This window comes from Dipodomys merriami, unplaced genomic scaffold, assembly GCF_024711535.1.
Source record: "Dipodomys merriami isolate MVZ:Mamm:240054 unplaced genomic scaffold, mDipMer1.0.p SCAF_7, whole genome shotgun sequence".
In the NCBI taxonomy this organism is placed as follows: domain Eukaryota; kingdom Metazoa; phylum Chordata; class Mammalia; order Rodentia; family Heteromyidae; genus Dipodomys; species Dipodomys merriami.
This window is the reverse complement of record NW_027206290.1, coordinates 45,396,498-45,417,930: the sequence shown is the minus strand read 5'-3', so window position 1 is coordinate 45,417,930 and position 21,433 is coordinate 45,396,498. Positions and strand designations below refer to the sequence as shown.

At 35.8% G+C, this 21,433-nt stretch overlaps 1 protein-coding gene across 1 annotated transcript in view; it reads right to left on the bottom strand.

Moving 5' to 3' along the window:
* The window catches only part of Stt3b (STT3 oligosaccharyltransferase complex catalytic subunit B), a 74,892-nt gene that overhangs the window by 39,380 nt on the left and 14,079 nt on the right, over positions 1-21,433 (bottom strand). Inside the window, exons 2-3 of the mRNA XM_070006480.1 lie at positions 11,162-11,270; positions 7,386-7,673 (exon numbers count right to left, since the gene is read on the bottom strand). Coding sequence (XP_069862581.1) covers positions 7,386-7,673; positions 11,162-11,270 — 397 coding nt within the window. The remainder of the gene's footprint in view (positions 1-7,385; positions 7,674-11,161; positions 11,271-21,433) is intronic.

Sequence of the window (21,433 nt, the reverse complement as noted above, 5' to 3'; positions counted from 1 at the left end):
AATTACAGATAATAAGGAGTCCAGTTATAAAAGCTTATGCTACTTTATTTTTTTTGGGGGGTGGGGGTCCGGTGGTAGGGCCTGAACTCTGGGCCTAGGCACTGTCCCTCAGCTCTTCAGCTCAAGGCTAGCACTCTACTACTTGAGCCACAGGGCCACTTACGGCTTTTTTTTTTTTTGGCTTATGTGGTGCTGAGGAATCAAACCCAGGGCCTCAGGCATGCAAGGCAAGCGCTCTACCACTGAGCCACCTTCCCAGCCCCACTTATACTACTTTAAAAAAGAAAAGTTAGGAAAAAAAGTAAACAACCGACTTGAGAGCCTGGCACTTCAGGCTTATGCCAAATCAGGAGGGTTGAGATCTTTCAGCTTGGTAGGCAAAAATGACAGTCTAATCAGTCTGAGACTGGATTAAAAAAAAAAAATCAGCTGCTTTGTTTGCTACAGAGGACTTCAGGCAATGATTGGATGGTAAGAACGAGGAAAAAAAAACATAAAATCAATAAACTCACACATAAATGAAAGAAATCCACAATTCATTAGCCAAAAGTTGTGAAAATAGTACAAACAGCAGACTAGCCACAAATTAGTGAGATGATCCTGGAAATAAGATGCCCATTTAGAAAAACTGAGATAAAGTCTTTATCCATCTCTGCCGAGAAACTGCTCAGATACAGAGAAGACTTGAAAACCCATCTAAGAGTAAAAAAACAAAGGAAACTTGAGAACTGACTGCATGTCTGTTTATCACCCTACAAACTGATAGATTAACAGAGAACAGAGGCTTGATGGCTCAAGTGTTGGAATAAAAACTCTGCTCAAACTTCTGTCTTACATATAATCTATGCAGACACAGGGGTGATCCATAAGAAGTTAAAATATAAAATAAAAATGATTGCACTAGCTGGGCACCAGTGGCTCACGCCTGTAATCCTAGCTACTCAGGAGGCTGAGATCTGAGGATCACGGTTCAAAGCCAGCCCGGGCAGGAAAGTCCATGAGACTCTTATCTCCGATAAACCACTAGAAAACTGGAAGTAGCACTGTGGCTCAAGCGATACAGTGCTCGCCTTAAGCTGAAGATCTGAGGGATAGCGCCCAGGCCCAGAGTTCAAGCCCCACGACCGACAAAAAAAAAAAAAAAAAAAAAGATTGCATTAATGGAACACTCCCACTAGAACACAGGGATTCTATCTACAGTTTGAGTCCAGGTAAATTATTAAAACAAACCAGTATTTCAGAAAAATGAAATAATCCAGTTACTAAAATGCCTAACTTCAACCAAAAAGTATAAGACAGGCAGACAAACATAACCCATATTTGGAGGACTAAAAGTAAAGCATATGGAAAAGAGTCAGTAGAAACTGAATGAACACAGGTTGTAGATTTAGAAGACAAACACTTCAATCAGAGTCTATAAATTAATAAGGATACCATCAGAAAATTAAAAGCAAATAAATATGATATGATAGGGAATTTCAATAATAAAATCCATGGTAAACACGATTCTAGAGATCCATGAAAGCCAATATTATATAATACCAATATTATGTAACTACCAATATTACATAATAAAAAGAAAGATATTCTCATCTAGTATATTGTCTCTTGTCAGTTTTTATAGTAGGTTGGGCTGGGAATATAGCTCAGTGGAGGAATGCTTGTCCAGGATGCTTGAGACCTTGGGGGGTGGGTGGGGTGGTGTCAATCCCAATACCACAAAAAACCATAGCAACAACAAAACTCCTGGACTAAGTATAAGTTATAGAAATACAAATATGCCAATATAAAAATATCACCTGGATTGAACTGATATATAAATAGCAGATGGGGAAAAAAACAATGGAGTTGCTTTGGAGCAAAGCAAGTACATTTTATAATTATATTAGTAAGTTGATGATATATACACTTAATTCTCTATATCAGCCAGTATAAATAACAAGCTAAAAACAAGAGCTGGGGCTGGGAAGGTGGCTCAGTGGTAGAGCGCTTGTCTTGCATGCATGAGGCCCTGGGTTCAATTCCTCAGCACCACATAAGCAAAAAGAAAAAAAGCCAGAAGTGGCACTGTGGCTCAAGTGGTAGAGCACTAGCCTTGAGCTGAAGAGCTGAGGGACAGCGCCCAGGCCCAGAGTTCAGGCCCCATGACCGGACCCAGAAAAACAAAACAAAACAAAACAAAACTTAAGAGCAACTGATATGTAAGATCCAACCATATACATTCTATGAAACCTCCTAATTCGGAGTTAAAAGGTTTTAATTTAAAGAATGGAAAAGTATTAATAAGGCACATAACAAAGCATGACAATTTCAAATTATCACATGAAAAATATTTTAACAAAGTTGCTACAGAGAAAGAGAACTATTTCACTAAATAAGAAGATCAACATAGTAGGAAAATAAAAATTTTAATGTTTAGCATACTATTACAGATCCTAAAAATAGTGAAGTACAGCAGAAAGTAACTAGTCAGAAGTAGACAATATATTTATGGTTAGAGATTTCAACATCTTCATCTCAGAACTCAAAAGAAAAATAAGTCCTGTATACTGAATATACTTCTTCAATATTATCAACCAACCAACTTGACCTAAAGATCAATTTATAATATTCAACCTCTGTACAGCAAAATATACATTCTTTATAAGAACACTTGGATCACTCTCTAGGATAGATCATAAACTAGACTACTGTTTAGCAATCTTTCTCTGAACATTCAAGACTGTAAATAGTTAGGATTGGGTTGTATCTTTCATAATCACTCAGTTCAATCACTCAGTGACAAGCAAGAGTCAATACAATAAAGAAGAAAAAAGAAATCAATGAAGTCAAAAGTTAGATAAATGTTACCTACACTAATCCAGAAGAGAGAACAGACAAGAATAAGAGATAGCAATATTGGGAGTAAAACACACTACTATATATTATACAGAAATTAAAAAGAATGATCGAAGCCTGTTATAAATAATTTGTGCCAAAAAATTAAGATGCAAATTTATAGTCAAAGGACGTACAAACATTTTTAAAATCTATAAATTTCTTTACTTAAAAATGTATTATGAGCCTGTATACTAGCTACTCAAAGGCTGTGATCTGAGGATCGTGGTTCCAAACCAGCCCAGATTATGAGAATACTATCTCCAATTAGCCACCAAAAAGCCAGAAGTGGAGCTTCGGTTCAGTGGTAAGAGTGTTACAACCTTGAGTTCAAAAGGTAGGAGCAATGATGCAGCTGAGTTCAAGCTCCAGGGATGGCAAAAGAAACTAACAAAAAACAAGTATAATGAAACTATAGTAATCAAGACAGTAAGCAAAGGAGAAAAATATAATTACTGAGATAAACGGAAAGGAACAGAATCCAGAAATAAATCCGTAATCATGCTTCCTCAGATCAGGACATAACTAAAAAGTCCTGTTTCCTCACTCCAATTAACACTGCACTTGAGTCAGTGAATACACTAAAAGAAAGGAAGCAACAGACACACAGATGGGTAAGAAAGAAACCTTAAAGATGCATGAGTATGTATTTAGAAACTGCCCCTCCCCAACACAAAGTAACTACTGAAACTATTAAATGAACACAAGACACTACAGAACACACAACACTACAGGAACCAAACTTAATTTCATGTTGCATATCAGCAGCGAACTCGAATTTAAGATTAAAAACCTCAGTATCATTTCAAACACGTACACAATTAGCATAGTCACTCAAAAACAAACAAGGAATAATTCTAACAGAATAGAAAGCCTCAACTTTTATGAAAGGAATCACAGATCTAAATAAGTGAAGAAGAGGCTGGATATATGCTGAAAAATCCAGCTACTGAAAAGGGAAAGGTTAGAAGGATTACAGTTTAAAGCCAGTCTAAGCAAAATGTTACAGAGACACCAACCCAACAAAAAGCTGGGCATGAGGGCACATTTCTATAATCCTAGCTATGTAGGAGGCCTAAGTAAGGAGATCACAGTTCAAGCCATCCGGGGTAAAAACATGTGAAAACTCATCTGAAAAATAAAGCAAAAGAGCTAGGGGAATGGGTTAAAGTAGTAGTGGCCTTGAATTTAAACCCTGTACCACAGAGGGGAAAAAAATACATGGAAGGGATATCTGTGTTAATGATAGAAAGAACCAACAATCTGCAATTTTTTTTGTGTGTAAAAAATGTAATTCAAAAGATCCAGAATAGCCAACCTAATATTAAAAAAACAAGAAACTCACAGGACTTTAAGACTTCTAAACTACAGAAATAGAGACAGTATCATACTGTGAAAGAGCAACAACAAAATCAATGGAACAGTAAAAAAGCTTGAGAGATGGAGACAAGGCTTAGTGATAAGAGCATCTGCCTAAGAAACACATGAAGCCATGAGTTCAAACTCCAGTACCACACACCCACATACACACAAAGCTTAAAAATAGAACCACACAAATATGAATCAATCTTTGAAAAAGGAAACTCCACAAACAAACATGTGCTCATCCTACAATATTACTTAGCTACTGTGATTACTCCCATTTTAGTAACTTTCTTTTCTTTACATAGAAAATAGTTCAATATGCTTGTGCAATTTTGGTATTTGTGAACTACACTTTAGTGTCCCATCTGATGTAGGTCATTTCTAATTAAATGAGTTAGGTTCATCTGGAAACAGTTACATTAATATTTTCATGAATAATGGAACATAATGCTATCAAACCATGCCTATTTGTGAGGAAAACTTGCAAATTAGAAAATAACACCTGTTTTCACTGGATTACTCCCATTTTAGCATTAATGAAACAGGCACAGGGTAGGAATTCAAACAGCTCTCCATAATAGGGCTGGAAATCAAAGAGTAAGCAAAATCATGGGCAGTTTGGCTTCATACTATACTCTTAAATCACTTGATCCTGAAGATCAATATTAGTATCTCTAGATGAATAGTAGCATTTTTGTAGACAACAAATGAAAATCAAAAATATACACTTGGTCCATAATACCTTTTTTATTTTGTCATTTGTGGGGCTTGAATTCAAGGCCTAGGCACTGTCCCTGAGCCTCTCTTATGCTCAAGGCTAGCACACTACCACTTGACCCACAGCACCACTTCCCATTTTTGAGTGGTTAACTGGAGATAAGAGTCTCAAGGAACTTTTCTGCCCAAGCTGAATTCAAATGGTGCTCCTCAGATGTCAGCCCCCTGAGTAGCTAGGACTACAGGTGTGAGTCACTGGTACCCAGCTTATTACACCTTCTAATATAGCAACAGTGCTTAAGAAAAAAAAAAAAAAAAAAAAAAAGAATGCTATGACACTAGTAGAAAATGCATATAGAACATACATAAATACTTCAGAAATTAATTATAAAATGTTTTCACCTTTAAGGATTAGTATCCAAAATATGTAAGAATTCAAAGCAACAAATCTAACCAATAAATGGGTAAGTAAACTAAAAAGTTGTCCAAAGAAATACAAGATACCAAAACATATATGAAAAACATAACAAAACAACACCTTTAGCCCAGCAATGAGACAAATCAAAACTACACTGAAGGTTGCATATTCCAAATGGCTACCATCAAAACTAAAGGCCTAGATACAATAGTGTATGTCTATAATCCCAGTACATATAAGGCACAGGATCAAGTGTTGAGGCAAGCCTAAACTGGTGACCCTATCTCCAGACAAGCTGAATATAGTATAAAACATGTATAATCCTAGCTTTGTGGGAGCTAAGGTAGAATGATTATGTTCTGAAACTGACCCTAAGTAAAAAGGAAGACCTTATCTAGAAAATAAGCTAGAGCAGAAGGTGTGGCTCAAGTGGTAGAGTGCCTCCCTACTAACCACAAGGCAGCTGAAACCCTAGTACCATACAGGCTAGCATTTTTGAACTGACATGGACACCATAGAATCAATCATCTACAGGGGGGCGTGGAGGGGGGGGAGAGGCACTATTATGAAGCTGGTATAAAAGGATACATATTATATTTTTGTATTTTCACAATAAATAGGTATAAACAAACATACCATGGTTTGTACTGTTTACAATCCATATACAGTTTACCATATTGCATTTATTCAACTACCAATTAACTTTTAATTGGCATTATAAAGACCTCTCTATACTTAAATGTATTATTTTTATAATTTAAAAATCATGCTTATTAGAAGGCATTAAATAAGGAATGGGTACTGGTGGCACATGCCTATAATCCTAGCAACTAAGAGGCTGAGATCTGAAGATCATGGTTTGAAACCAGTCTTGGCAGAAAAATCCTTAAGACTCTTATCTCCGATTAAACAGCAAAAAGCCAGAGTTGGAGCTATTGTTCAAATGGCAGAGTACCAGCCTTGAGTAAAAAAAGTAGGTGAAAGTGGAGGTCCAGCGTTCAAGCTCCAGTAACAGACACACACCTGCACACACACTTAACAGAGATCATGGCTCAAGGTCAGAGATCTTTAAGTTTTTAAATTTTTATTCTCAGCTGCATACCCAAATGAAAAATATTTAGACAATTTTGATCAGTGCAAAAGCACTGTCAATATTCTATTATTTGCCAACATCTTCATCTCCATGGGTGCTTTTCTTCTTTTTTAAACTCAAGAACAAGAGACGGTCTATTGATCGTATTGTAACAGCCATCCTAGAATTCTAGGCCAAAGCAAAAATATCCACTATCTAAGTGGTTTTAAATGAGGTTAGATAACTATTAAAAGGAGCTACCTAAAAAATATAAAAAAATACTGACCCATAGATATTTTGGAGCAATTTCCACTACTGAAATAAAGTACAAGCTAGAACTAAATAAATACAAGCTTGAGGTAGCCCAATAATAAGTAGTATTATATTTTATGCAGGAAAAAATTAACTAAATTTAAATCATTTGCTAATACAAAGTAAGTGGTAGCTTTTAAAATAAGATTTTTAACTTTTGAGCTATCATATTTTACTTTTCCCAAGTAGCCTCCCAATAGCTAGAATTACAGAATACCCAACTGACAGGTTGAAGCTGTATAATCACTTTCTTCCTCTTTTTTGACAGTAATGGGGTTCAAACTCAGGGCCTCATCCTTGCTAGTCAGTTACTCTACCACCTGAGCCATGTCTCAACCCCTCTCTTTAGACATGAATTATTTATGATATTACTATTATCTGTAAAGTGGGAACAATGTGAGTGCTGAAGAGAGTAAAGCTTACATATGTACATTAAAGTAGTCGTATTATAGATGTGTATATATATTCATATTCAGAGAGAAAACAGTGTCTAGGGAATGTTATCTAGTATTAATTTTTTTATGAAGAGCAATATTATGAAGAGTATTGTGTACAATTTAAAGAATTTCAGCAGAAAGGTCATGGAAATTAATGACAGCAACACATTGAGTATTACTTACTTACCCATAAGTAATATGTGAACTGAAGTGCAAAAATTGCAATGCCTTCATTATCAAAGGATCCGGCTACCGATCGAGATATGTAGCCTGGTACAATAGCAATAAAACAAGCAGCTAAAAGTCCTGCTCCTTGGTTCCAAAGTTCTCTTGTTAGCAGGAAAGTAGATATAGATGTAAGGCCGCTAAAAGTTGGTGCAAGGAATACACATACATCTCTTATGTGGACTGTTATGTTCAATGTATTTAAAATCCAATGGATAAGGCCGGCTGTTATCATTAACCCTGGGTAGACCTAAGAAAGAAAAAAACATGAAATACTGAATAATATTTGCAATAAGATATAGGAAAACCACCAGTCCTCCAATAATGCATATAGTTCATAGTAAGTTCAAGGGCAAGATCTCAAAAGTTTGGCTTTTTCACATGCTAAAAAATAAAATATTTTTGGATTGAATGCTAAGAACAGGCTCATAGGAAGAAATGTTTAAATAAAAGAGAAAACATGAAAAGAATTAAAACTGAAGATGTAATGCTAAACTATAGGTAACTTGATTATTGATACCACTAATTCTTTTCACTCTAAAACAGTGTCCTAAGTCTAATCAACCTTCATTATAGGGATTTTAATGGATTAATTTTATTCTTATTAAGAGAAGGGAGATAAAAACCAAAAATAAGGGGGGCTAGGAAAGTGGCTCAAACTGAAGATGTAATGCTAAACTATAGGTAACTTGATTATTGATACCACTAATTCTTTTCACTCTAAAACAGTGTCCTAAGTCTAATCAACCTTCATTATAGGGATTTTAATGGATTAATTTTATTCTTATTAAGAGAAGGGAGATAAAAACCAAAAATAAGGGGGGCTAGGAAAGTGGCTCAGTGGTAGAATGCTTGCTTTGCATGCATGAGGCCCTGGGTTCAATTCCTCAGCACCACATAAGCAGAAAAGGCCGGAAGTGAAGCTGTGGCTCAAGTGGTAGAGAGCTAACCTTGAACTTAAGAGCTGAGGGGCAGTGCCTAGGCCCAGAGTTCAGGCCCCACTACCAACCAAAAAATAAAATAAAATTTTTTTAAAAAAAATCACAAAACCCAAAATAAGTTATATGCAAAATTTAAACTGAATTTGTAAGTCTTCCCACCTTTTGAATCCAACGTTTAGAAAATGAAACAATTGTAGTCAAGAAGAACCAGTATGTTGGTGAATTTAAAGACATTTTGAGGTTTAGAAGATTTAAATGTTTTTATTTCATCACTTATTGAGTATTTGAAGGTAGAAGGGAAATACTAAACTAGAAGAGGCTAGGTAACAGTTATACTCACCCTTATTCTAAAGGAGGACATCAAATACTAATATAATTCATGAGCTATTCTTTAGTGATTAAAATAGGATTTACATCTGCATCCTCAGTTAATTCCTAGGAGATTCTTTTTTAAACTTTCCCCCATAATTAAATATTAAAATTTCATCTATTTAAAACTGTACATCCTCTCTCCTCTAGCTTTTAACACATTCTTTACTTTCTCCAAAACTCATCATTTGACATACTATGTATCCTTACTAATTATTAACTAGGAACTGCCCAAAATTCCTAAGAATACAAGCTTCAGAATATCAAGAACTTACTTTGCAACATTCAGAATAGTAACAGGTACAAAGTGGATATTTAATAATTGAAGAATATACAAGAATTTTAAAAAGTCATTCAACATTATTCTTTAAAAATGAAAATGTTGCTAAATATGGTGATTCCAACCTATAATCCTAGCTACTCTGATGGCAAAGAGTGGGGAAACATGGTTTGAGACCAGCCATGACAAAGTTTGGCAAGATCCATTTCAACCAATTGCTAGGCATGGTGGTAATGTACCTGCCATCCCAGAAACAAAGGGAAACATATACAGAAGGAACACAGTGTAGAAAGGCCCAGGCATAAAGCAGAACACCACCTACAAATAAGCAATGCAAAAAGGTGCTCACGGAGTAACCAAGTAGTATAGTACTTGCTTAGCAAGCACAAGGCTGAGTTCACACCCAATACTATTATATGACAATAAGAGTAATAATTTTGTTCCACTTAATACAAGGTCCCACTGCATACTTTTATCAATAATAATAAAAATGGAAGTGGAAATGAAGTAGAAAATACCTTTCAAGGTAAGTCAATATATCCATGTAATGTAACAGACTGAGCTGACACATAAATAACAGCCAAAATACACAGAAGTATCAGATGATAAAACTAAATGCTTCTAAGCAAAAAAGGGCATATTTAAACTCAAATGGCCAAGGATTTCTCCAGAGCTCAGAGACTGTAATCCCAACAAGCCAACTCCCGTTTGTAAAACTAAAAGAAATTTAATTCATCCACCTAGGAAGGCAGTTAAGAAACTTTGCTTTCCTTTGGGTTTTGAAAAGGAACACGGTAATGGAAAAAAAAAATCTCATTGAGATGTATAAACATAGGTTTAAAATTTGTAATATTAGGTATAACCTTAAGCCAAGAAATTGACTTGGCTCTAAAAACTACCCTAAAACCAGTCAAACGTCTAAAGATCCCTACAAAGAAAAATGAAAAAGACTTTTACAAATATTGTCCCATATATCAGGATATTACTTAGTCTCAGATAAAACTGGCCTCTACTGAGGATGAGTTCAAGACAAGAAGTGATAGCTAGAGACTAGGGCTCAAGCCTATAATCCTAGCTACTTGAAGTTAGAATTTAGGGGTAACAATTTGAGGACAGCCCAAGGAAAAAGCTCAAGACCATCTCAACTGCTGGTTGCAGTGGCACAATCTGTCATCCCCAGCAACACAAGAAAGCACAAATAGGGGGATCTCAGCCTAGGATGCCCTGGATATAAAGTGAGACCCTACCTCAAAAATAACCAAGGCAAAAATAGGCTAAAGTATGGCTCAAGTGCCTGAGGCAAGCAAGCCCAGCAAGTGCAAAGCCATGGATTTAAGATCCAAATACTGGGCAAAATAGCCAACAAAAAAAAAAAAATATCTAAGAAGAGCAAAAAGGGCAGCATAGTACCTGCCTAGCAAGATCAAAGTCCTGAGTTCAAATCCCAATATACCCATTCCAAAAAACAAGTAGAAATAGATTGGAAATTACTGAGTCAATCATCTTAGGATGTCAGAGAGAAAACAAAATAAATGCAAGAAAAAAGGAAAAGAAAATAAATAAAAAACAAAACAGAAATAGTATACAGTCAAAAGTTTACTCATAAAAACTGAATGGAATTGAGTAAACTTCTGGTAAACTTCATCCAAAAAATGAAAAACATAACTTTCCTCACCTGCCCCTATCTTTGGCTTTTACAAAATTCTCCTTATATCCCAAATCCTAAAAATATTTTCACTTATGTCATCTTATGACAACACAATTCTCAGTGAACTATAACCAATTCTCAATTTCCTAGAATGCAGATTTACAGCCTGGAATTTTATAATTATCTGGTTATTCTAAATTCTTATCTCCTTTCAAAAAGGTTTTTCTTAAGTTGCTACAGAATAAAGTAAAAACATACAACTTGCATTTAAATAGATCCCCATCCAGGCTCTACCACATGTCAGAAATAGGGGCTAGTGGGACAAAACCACAAAGCAGACTGTGGGGGAAGAGGTCAAGAAGATATGGATTGAATAATCAGTTATAGAAAATACATTAATGAACAATACAAAGTTGTGAAGCCATTTCCCCTTTGCAATTAATGAGTTATTTAAATAACTATAAAACTTTACAATTAACATAAACTGTTAATATACTTACAGTACCACCTACTATTCTTCCTAGTGGATACCACGCTCTTTCATCAAACCAATTTAAAAATTCATAAAACCCATGAGATGCAAGGTGATGTGTTGATCTATAGTTAAACCTAGAAAAAGAAAAAAAAAGAAATGCTATAAAGTTGTTCAACAGGATTCCTTCTATCTTTTTTATATTAAATTCTATGGCTATACAAATATATCTTTCACATTTTTCTTACATTTAAGTAGCAGAAAAATAATTAAAAATATCAACAGAATCAGTTTACACCTCTAAAATAACTCAACTTCTTTCCTACCTATGTCCACACCTATGAAATTAACATATAGGGTCCAGAACAGAATTAAACAAGTGATGAGAGGTTCCATAGAATTTGTCATTACATTCAAAGGATTAAGAAGCACTGACAAGAGATAACATCAATATTAAGCTACTTTGGAAGATAAAGATTGGGAGGGTTGTGGTTCAAGAACAGTCAGGGGGAAAAAAAAAAAAAAAAAAGGTAAGGCATTCCACATCCCCCAATCTTAAAAGCAGTAAATCTAAACCAACACATTATAGTGCTGGGTGCCTGTGATCATGCCTGCAATCCTAGCTACTCAGGAAGCTGAGATGTGAGGATTATGAATGAATGAATCTAGAAGAAAAAAAATCATATTGTGTAAATCAAGCTCAAAGGGTGCATGTTTTCTCTCATATATGGATGTCAGACCTAAAACATACATGGATGTAAATACATATATGATCAAATCCATATATATACATATATATACACACACATACACATATATATGATCAAACTGGCTCAATATATATATTCAGATGATGGCAACTCCTTTGAACAATTAACAGTTAAACAAAATGATTATGAGGAAGCGGAATCAAGTCTAGGTGGTGGGAACTAAAGGAAAGGGTATAGACAAACGGAAAAAGTAATGGTGCACAAATATAGCCATAATACTCAACAATAACACATGAAAATGGAAGTAGGAAATGATGATGTTGGAGGAAGGGGTTTAGGAATTGATACAGTTAGGAATTAGGAAATGATACAGTTGGAAGCAGAGGTAGGGGGGGAGGGCAGGGAGAATGATGAGGTGGCTCTAATCAAGATACTGTACACATGAATTGGACACATTAAACTGTAACTCCCTTGTACAACTCAAGATCTGAGTTCCTTCTTAAATCCTCTATACAAATCATCACACACCTGTCATTTTAACTTCTAAATGTCTGTAAAATGTCCATTTTTCTGATCTGCTACCAGTATTCTAATTCAAGCTTTTATCTAGCAAAACTACCGTGAATCTTTTCACAATCTGTATACCATATCACAGGTCTTTCAAAATAAAAATCTCTATTCAACTATTCAAACATTAAAGATGACAAATGTCTACTTCTTAATATGGTTGAAACCACATATAGCCTACCTCTAACACTGTCCTATATCATGCCTACTTTCCATAGACACTTTTCATTCTTTCAGATTTACGTAATTCCCTCCTACCATAAAATCTTAAGACTATTAATCCCCTCAGTTACCCATTTAACCCAGCAAACCCATTCTTCAAACTTCAATACATTTCTAAGGGCTGCTATACCCAAATCCCAGTTTACTTTCTAGTATTTGGAAGATGTAATTTACCATTTACTTGATTAACATTCCCAAAAAGATAAGTCTGAGTCATCAACACTTAGCACCTTTACATTCCAGGAAGTCAAGTTAAATTGGTCTCTTGTTAGGGAGCCCATTTAATGCTGGCAGCATTAGATAGCTCTCTGAAAAGTGTGTTGTTGGGTGTTAAAAGTTCTATCCATATTTTTTAGCTGATTTAAGTTTTTGGGGTTTTTTTTTTGTTACATGTTGGGTACTGTTCCTTTGCCAATTTTATGAACTGTCTCATTCTATTGCTTCTCTCTTCACTACTGATAGTTCTTTTTAAAAAAATTATTGACAAAAACCTAAATTTATCACTTTTGCTAGAAGGCCAGTGCCTCTAAAGAAAGAGAGGGAAGGAGAGAAAGGAAGTAGAAAGTATTAGGAAAGAAAAAAGATTTTAAAAAAAAAGTTCTTTGCTACCCCAGAATCTTCTGTTCTTCATGACAACTTATAATTTAGCTACTTAGATCTTTGGAATTATTACATGTATGGAGAAATGAGGGTCCAATTTAATTTTTCCCTCATTATTATTGTTCCATTTATTGAAATAACCATCTTTTCTCAATCTCTCTATCATTTAACTACAGGACTAAATGTCTGAATTTGTTTTTGCTTTTTGTACTCTATTCAAGTGGTATTTATGCCTATTCTTATGCTGATTATATTAGCTTCAGAAATACAGCTTTAAAGCAAATCTTGATGTCTGAGGGAATATATATATTTTTGGGGGGGTGGGGGAGGCAGTCGTGGGGCTTGAACTCTGGGCCTGGGAGCTGTCCCTCAAGTTCTTCAACTCAAGGCTAGCACTCTACCACTTGGGCTAGAGAGCCACTTCCGGTTTTCTGGTGGTTTATTGGAGGTAAGTCTCATGGACTTTCTTGCCTGGGCTGGCTTTGAACTGTGATGCTCAGATCTTAGCCTTCTGAGTAGCTAGGATTACAGGCATGAGCCACACCTGGCTCAGAGAATATTTTTAATAGTGCTTTATGTTTTTGTCCCTTTACATTTCCACATTAACTTTAAAATAGGCCTGTCAATTCCTCTCAAAACACCTGGCAAGATTTTGACTAAAATTCCATTTACTTTACAAATCATTTTGGGGAAAATTAACATCTTTACACTGAATCTTCATTCAGTCCATGAATAGTTTTGCTCCTTTAATGTCTCTCCAGAAGGTGTATAATTTCACCTTAGAGGCCTTGAACATCCTTAGATTTAGTACCACCTTCAATAACAAATGCAGGCATGGTATTCAGTAGATACTATGTGGAAAATGGAAAACTTTACAACTTATGAGCAGGGATGGCAGCGGGAAACTGGAGGAAAGCCAAGGAAGGGGTGATGTTGCCCAAGAAGAACTGTACTCATCTCCTGACTTAGTAATCCCTCTGTGTACAACACCTTAATAATAACAATAGCATTATATTTTAAAAATTATTTTGACCATATTGGCAAAAAAAAAAAAAAAGTAGTGACTCAAACACTAGAGAAAGGAAGAGAAAGGAAGAAAGAGAGGATACGCAGATTCTAAGTTATAGATCAGGTCTTATCTGATGTTACATATAAATATATATATATTATAGAGCACTTTTTACAAAAATGCTACTTAATGAGACAGTTTTTTGTTGTTGTTTTTTTGTTAGGTACTGGGATTAGAGCATTGAAAAATGTACTCTGTTCTCCTATAGCTCAAATGCAGTAAACATAAACCAAATTATTATACTGTTATAATATATAACTGAGGCTCAATGCCTGCAATCTCAGCTACTCAGGAGGCTAAGATCTGTGGATTATGGTTCCAAAGCCATCCCAGGCAGGAAGTCAGACATTTTCATCTCCAGTAACCAGTAAAAAAACAGAAGTGGAGCCATTACTCAAGAGGTAGAGTGTCAGCCTTAATGAAAACAGCTGAAGGACAACCATCAAGCCCTGATTTCAAGCCCCAGAATTCCATAAAATGCTGGTGGTTCATGCCTGTAATCACAGCTACTCAGAAGGCTGAGATTTGAAGATGATGGTTTGAAGCCAGCCTGGATTGGAAAGTCCATGAGACTGATCTCCAATTAACCACCAGAAAGCTAGTGGAAAGAAGTAGAAGTGGTAGAGTGCTAACCTTAAGCAATGAAACTAAGGGAGAGTGTTTAGACCCTGAGTTCAAGCCCCAGGACTGACACACACGCACACAGAGAATTATAGACTGAAACAAGAATGTCTGAAACTCAAGAAAAGTCCAATGAAATAAAACATTAAAATTGGAAAAAGGAAAGGAGGAGTGAGTAAAGACTGTTTTAATCAATTTATAAAGTTTTCTCACCTCTGAGACATTTAAGATTGGAAGTAGGGCTTGGAACTGGTGGCCCAGGCTGGTAACCCTAGCTACTCAAAGACAGCCCATGCAGATAAACCCAAGAAATCTTATCTCCAACTGACTAATAAAAACCTGGAAGTGCAAGTGTGGTTCAAATAATAGAGCACAAGATCAAGTGCCAGTACCAACACATACTCCCCTGCCACCCCACCTCTGGAAAAAAAAAACAGAATGCTAGTAGCCAACCAAAGTGTCAGGGGAGCTTATTGTAGGCAAAGAACCCCTGAATAAAAGAATCAGTGTGTTTAAGGAACAGAAAGATACCCAGGAGTGGTAATAAAGTTGCATTTTGAATACTTATATATTATGATATATTTATTATTATATTATATATTATTCTAATTATTTTAAATGTTAACATTGGTTTAACACCAAGAATATTTTTCACTTAATCATCATGCATAAATCTTTGTGGTAGACAGAATAGAGACGATTATATAATTTGTCTAAAGTCAGTCATGAAGCAGCCTACAAGGGAGTTGAACTGGGCAGCTGTAACTCCACTGCCTACGTACTTAAGCATGATCACAATATAATTCCAAATAGAAATATACCAATCAATGCATGTAATTATTTACACCACTTTCTGGGTACTGTGAACCTTAAAATTCAAACCATCCCCAATACTGCAGAAATTCCAAAAAGATCTACTGCAATTACTTTTGAGGGAAGACATAACTGTTTTATGTAATCTTTATTTGCATGTTTATATATTGGGCTTGTATGTAAACTCTCATTTGAAAAAGGTTTCAAAAATAAAACAAGTATTTTAAAAACAATGGAACATATACTTAAAGTACATGTAAACAAAGACCATTAACAAAGTTCTCTTAAAATGTATTTAGGATGCAACACTGAACCTTGAAGCTTAAGCACTTTCTTAAATTGCTTTGGAAACAAAAGGACACACAAATTCAATATGTCTAATTGTGATATCTCAGATTCCCAATGTTGGCACAGTTGTTAGTCATAGCCAGAAACCTGTGTTAAGTCCTGCATAACTAGTAACAACTTGTTATTAATCAATTTTGTAAAAAGCTTTACACAAACATTCTTAAGAACTTGTTTGCAAAGTGTAGTTCAAGATTCTTATACATACAATGATTAAAACTACCAAAGTTAATATGTATACATCCCTTTTTTAAAAAAGCAACCAGCACTAATAAAGGAAATGAGCAAGTAACAATTGATGTCAGAAATGAGCAAGTAACAACTGATGTCAAACAGAAGCAAATGAAATAAGTAAAAATAATTGCACAAAAGTAAGAGCAAAAACCAAAGTATTAGATAACAATTACTAGCCCAAAGACAATTGCTAGTCTAAAGGTTTTCATGTACGTCATGTTATTTATACCTTCCAGTCCCATTGAGAAATTTTATGTGTAGAACTCATATTTTATATCTACCTGCAAGGAAGGTAAAAGTACAACACAACTAAGGCCACAAGCTAAAACTCGAATTTCAGTGTACTTTTTATTATTCCTGTCATCTAGTAAGGGATCAAAAACAAACAGCCTGCCAGAATGATCAGCTATATTATTAAATACACAGAGCAGGGTAAAAATCTACTTTACTATGATTATTAAAACAATCTAAACCCACTCTTACCAAGTAATATGGATGAACACTGTCTTGGTAAACACATTCAACATACAGCTAGTTTTAAAACTTAAGAACATAACCCATGTGACTTTATGCCCCAAACTAGCATTAATATAGACATTTCAAATCAGTGTTTAAGAATAGCAAAGAATAACTAATGATGCATTTTTTTAAAATCTTCTACAAATACACAGAGTGATAAATATACTCATTTACACACAAGAAGTTGCAATTGGATCTTAAGATGACTCTCCCTAACCACTACTCTTACAACTAATAGGTAGGGGCAATTTAATTCACCTTCATAAGCAGAAAGCACACTGTATTTTAGACAAAGTACTTGTGTTTCTACTTCTCAGCAAAATAAGAGAAACTGAAGGTTTAAAGGCTGAAAATGTCTTGCAGTCTTCTGAAGCTACTGTGAACCTTCCCACTTAAAAATGAGATACAAACCAGGTTCCAGTAGCTCTTACCTGTAAATCCTGGCTACCCAAGAGGTGAGATCTGACACTAACCAACTGTAAGCCATTCTGGGCAGGAACTGTGAGATTTCTCTCCAATTAATCACCAAAAAGACAGAAGTGGAGCTGTGGCTCAACTGGTAGAACTCAAGGCCAGTGCTCCCAGGCACTGAGAGTTCAAGTTTCAGAACCAGAACACATTAAAAAAAAAAAAAAAAAAAAAAAAAAAGAAGAAGAAGAAAGAAAAAGAATAGAGATATACAAAAAAAAAAAAAAAAACTATTACAATGCATACAGTATAACTTCTTCCTAATACATACTAACCCAAAACAGTCCTATCTCAGATTTAAAAGAGCTCAAGGTTTGAGGCTAGCTGGATAAAGTTTTTAAACTCCATCTCCAAAACAAAAAGCAGGGCTAAGTGTATTTAAAGTGGTTCAGTACCAGCCTAGCAAACACAAAGTCCTAAGTTCAAACCAAAGTTACACATACACACAAGTTCAAGGCACAATGCCTATGTGCTTTTTTGATCATATAGAGTATTTACTGAAACGGACCCCAGGAAATGGAAACAAGGTTTTATTCTTTGTTGTTGTTTTTTCTTTTTATTTTGGTCAATTGTATGGCTTGAACACAGGGCCTATGCACTGTCTCTGAGCCTCTTTGTGCTCAAGGCTAGTGCTCTACCACTTGAGCCACAGCTCCATTTCAAGTTTTTGAGTGGTTACATTGGAGATCAGAGTCTCATGGAGATTCTTTTGCCTAGGCTGGCTTTGAACTGCAATCCTCAGATCTCAGCTTCCTCAGTAGGATTACAGGCACAAGCCATCAATACCTGGCTTGTTTGTTTTCTTTTTTTTTTGTCTTGTTTGTTCACTTACCTGTTTCTGAAAGGGTAGGGAGGCACAGAAAGGGAGAGAAAGGGTGAACAAATGCAGTAGTGGTACTCACTAAATACTACATTAAAAATGACCCATTTTAACAATGAGATGTACAAGACACTATGTTAAAAAGGAACTGTACAACTTGTGGGGGGGGCAGGAGGACTTGGGGAGGTGGGAAGAGAAGGGATGGTAGGGGAAAAACCAAGGAGGAGGTAACAATGATCAACAGGAAATGTACTCATTACCCTACTCATGTAGCTGTAACCCCTCTGTACACTATTTTTACAATAAAAATATTAAAAATGAACACCAGACTTTGTAATATGTAAGAGGATTAAAAACGTTTATGTACACACAAAAAAATGAACTACACAGGCCAGGTGCTGGTGGCTCATGCCTGTAATCCTAGCTACTCAGGAGGCTGAGATCTGAGGATCACAATTCAAAGCCAGCCCCGGCAGAAAAGCACATGAGACTCTTATCTCCAACTAACCACCAGAAAACCAGAAGTCGCATGGTGGCTCAAGTAATTGGTAGAGCGCTCACCTTGAGCTGAAGAGCGCAGGGACAGTGCCCAAGCCCAAAGTTCAACTAAACAACATTGTTCAGGGAATAATCTGGGGGGAAAAACAAGGGATAAAGTCAAATAAAGCAAACACTAATTCACACAATATATGTAAGTCTTCTCTAGACATCTTAAGACTTAAGGGAAGGCATATTAATAATCTTACAATTCAGCTTAGTCACCAAGACAAATAAAAAACTTGTTACAAATATTTGTAGCTATATTTTATACAAAATATAAATGCAGCTATATTTTCATACAAAAAATGATAAAATACTTAGCCAGGTGCTGGTGGCTCATGCCTATAATCCTAGCTACTCAAAGAGGCCGAGATCTGAGGACTGAAGTTTGGCGTCAACTCAGGCAGAAAAGTTTGAGAAACTCCAATAATCAGTAAAAAGCCAGAAGTGTAGGCCTGGCTTAAATGGTAGAGTTTCAGAAGTGAGCGGCAAAACCAAGTGAGAACACAAGGTTCTAAGGTTCAAGCCCCAATACTAGCACAAAAACAAAACTTAAGCCCTGCAAACCAGTAAATCTTGGTTGTAGCTCTATGACTTTAATAAGGTGACATACCATCATTAGGCTTCAGGCTCACCTACCATAAAGCACTTAGATCAATCTTTCTCATGAGTTACATGAACACTGAAATGTGTGGCCCCTAAAATTTATGTTAGAAATTTAATCCCCAGTGCAACCCATTAGGGCTCTGTCCTCATGAATGAAGTAAAGTTATTATCAGTAGAGTATGTTTGTTATAAAACCAAGTTCACAGCTGGGTGCTGGTGGCTCATACCTGTAATCCTAGCTATTTGGAAGGCTGAGATCTTAGGATTACGGTTCAAAGCCAGCCAGGGCAGGAAAGGCTGTGAGGTTCTTATCTCCAGTAAACTACTCAGAAAAGGGCAGAAGTGGCGCTGAAGCTCAAGTGGTAGAGTGCTAGTCTTGAGTACAAAGAGGTTCAGGGATGGTGCCCCGGCCCCAAGTTCAAGCCTCAGGACAGGCAAAAAACAACAACAGTATCAACAACAACAACAACAAAAAATTCACCTTCTGCACATACGTATGATATGCATATACATATGATCTATGCATTTTCTCTGTCCAGACATCTTCCAACACAGGATAATGTAGCCAAGAAAGCTGGCACCCTTCACCCTTGGATTTCCTAGTCTCTAGAATCACAGGACATAAATCTGTTCTTTATAAATTATCTCCTGTCAAGGATTCTCGTTTAGTAGCACAAAACAGACGAATACAAATGCCAATTAAAAAAATAATTAGTACAGGTAGATGTCAAAGATTCACATCTGTAATCCTAATTACTCAGGAGGCTGAGATATGAAGATTGTGGTTTGAAGCCAGCCTACATAGGAAAGTCTGAGAATCTTATCTCTGAAAAGCCTAACTGGAGCCATGGTTCAAATGCCAAGGCATTAACCTTGAGTTCAAAAAACAGCTCAGGGTAGCAACAATGCTCAATAGGAAATGTAATCATTACCTTGCTTGTGTAACTGTAACCCTTGTACAGCATTTTTACAATAAAAACATACAAAAAAAAAAACAAAACAAATAGCTCAGGGATAGTGCCCAGGCCCTGAGTTCAAGCTCCAGAATATGGACACACACACACCCTCACATACATCTACACACAAAGTTAAGCCTAACATGTTGGTACACATCTTAATTTCCATGAATCTTAATTTCCATGATAAAGTATGGAAGTAGGAAAAATCAAATATTAGCAAATGCTTTTTTTATAATGAGAACTGTAGCATGCCCTTACAAAAAGCACTGATGCTAGTTCAGCTATCTAGACAGAATATGAAATGTATTTGCTGATACTAGATGAATGATCTAAATGAATAATTTAGAGGAAAACTTTAAGGAGAAAAAGAGGCTGAATTACTGGTGACAGTGACATCACTCTGGACAAGTCATCCACCATTATCTGTCCTCAGACTGAGGACAAACAAAAAGTCATACTTTTTGGCCACAAATGAAATATAACTTGTAAAATTTTCACACCTCAGACTTACAGAACAAGGATAAATTATGCAAGCTGACAGAAATACTGTATAGATTTATAATTGTATATCTTTGTAAATACTGTTCTTCATAACAAAATATGACCTTTGGAGGTTATTTGACTTCAAGAACACATTATTTCTTTTTATTCCTTCTTTCCTTCCTTTCTTTTGCCAGTACTCACAATTCAGAGCCTGGGGACTGTCCATTACCTTTTTTGCTCAAGGATGGTGCTCTACCACTGAGCCAGGCTTCCATTTTTGGCTTTTTGCTGATTAACTACAGATAAGTCTCATGGACTTTCCTGCCCAGCTGGTTTCAAACTCATGCCTCAAATTTCAGCCTCTTGAACAGCTAGGATTACAAGCTCAAGCCATCGACATCAGCAAGAGCACATTCTTCTAACATACTAAGCAGTACATATGTAAAATGCAAGGAATAAAAATATCTATTAGGTATTTATGATTGTTGTAATGATCAATAAGCCACAAACGAAAACAGAAACTGCAATAAATTTGCCTAGTATAAAATAAAAATGATTTGGGGAATGAAATTAAACTTCCACTTAGTAAGCTTATTAAATTCTAAAAATTAAGAACATACATGTCCTAAGTGTCAATGAGTACAAATGTTCACTGCAATACAACTTATATACTTATTTATCTTGGTGCTACTGGGGTTTTAATGGAACTGAGCACCGGTGGCTC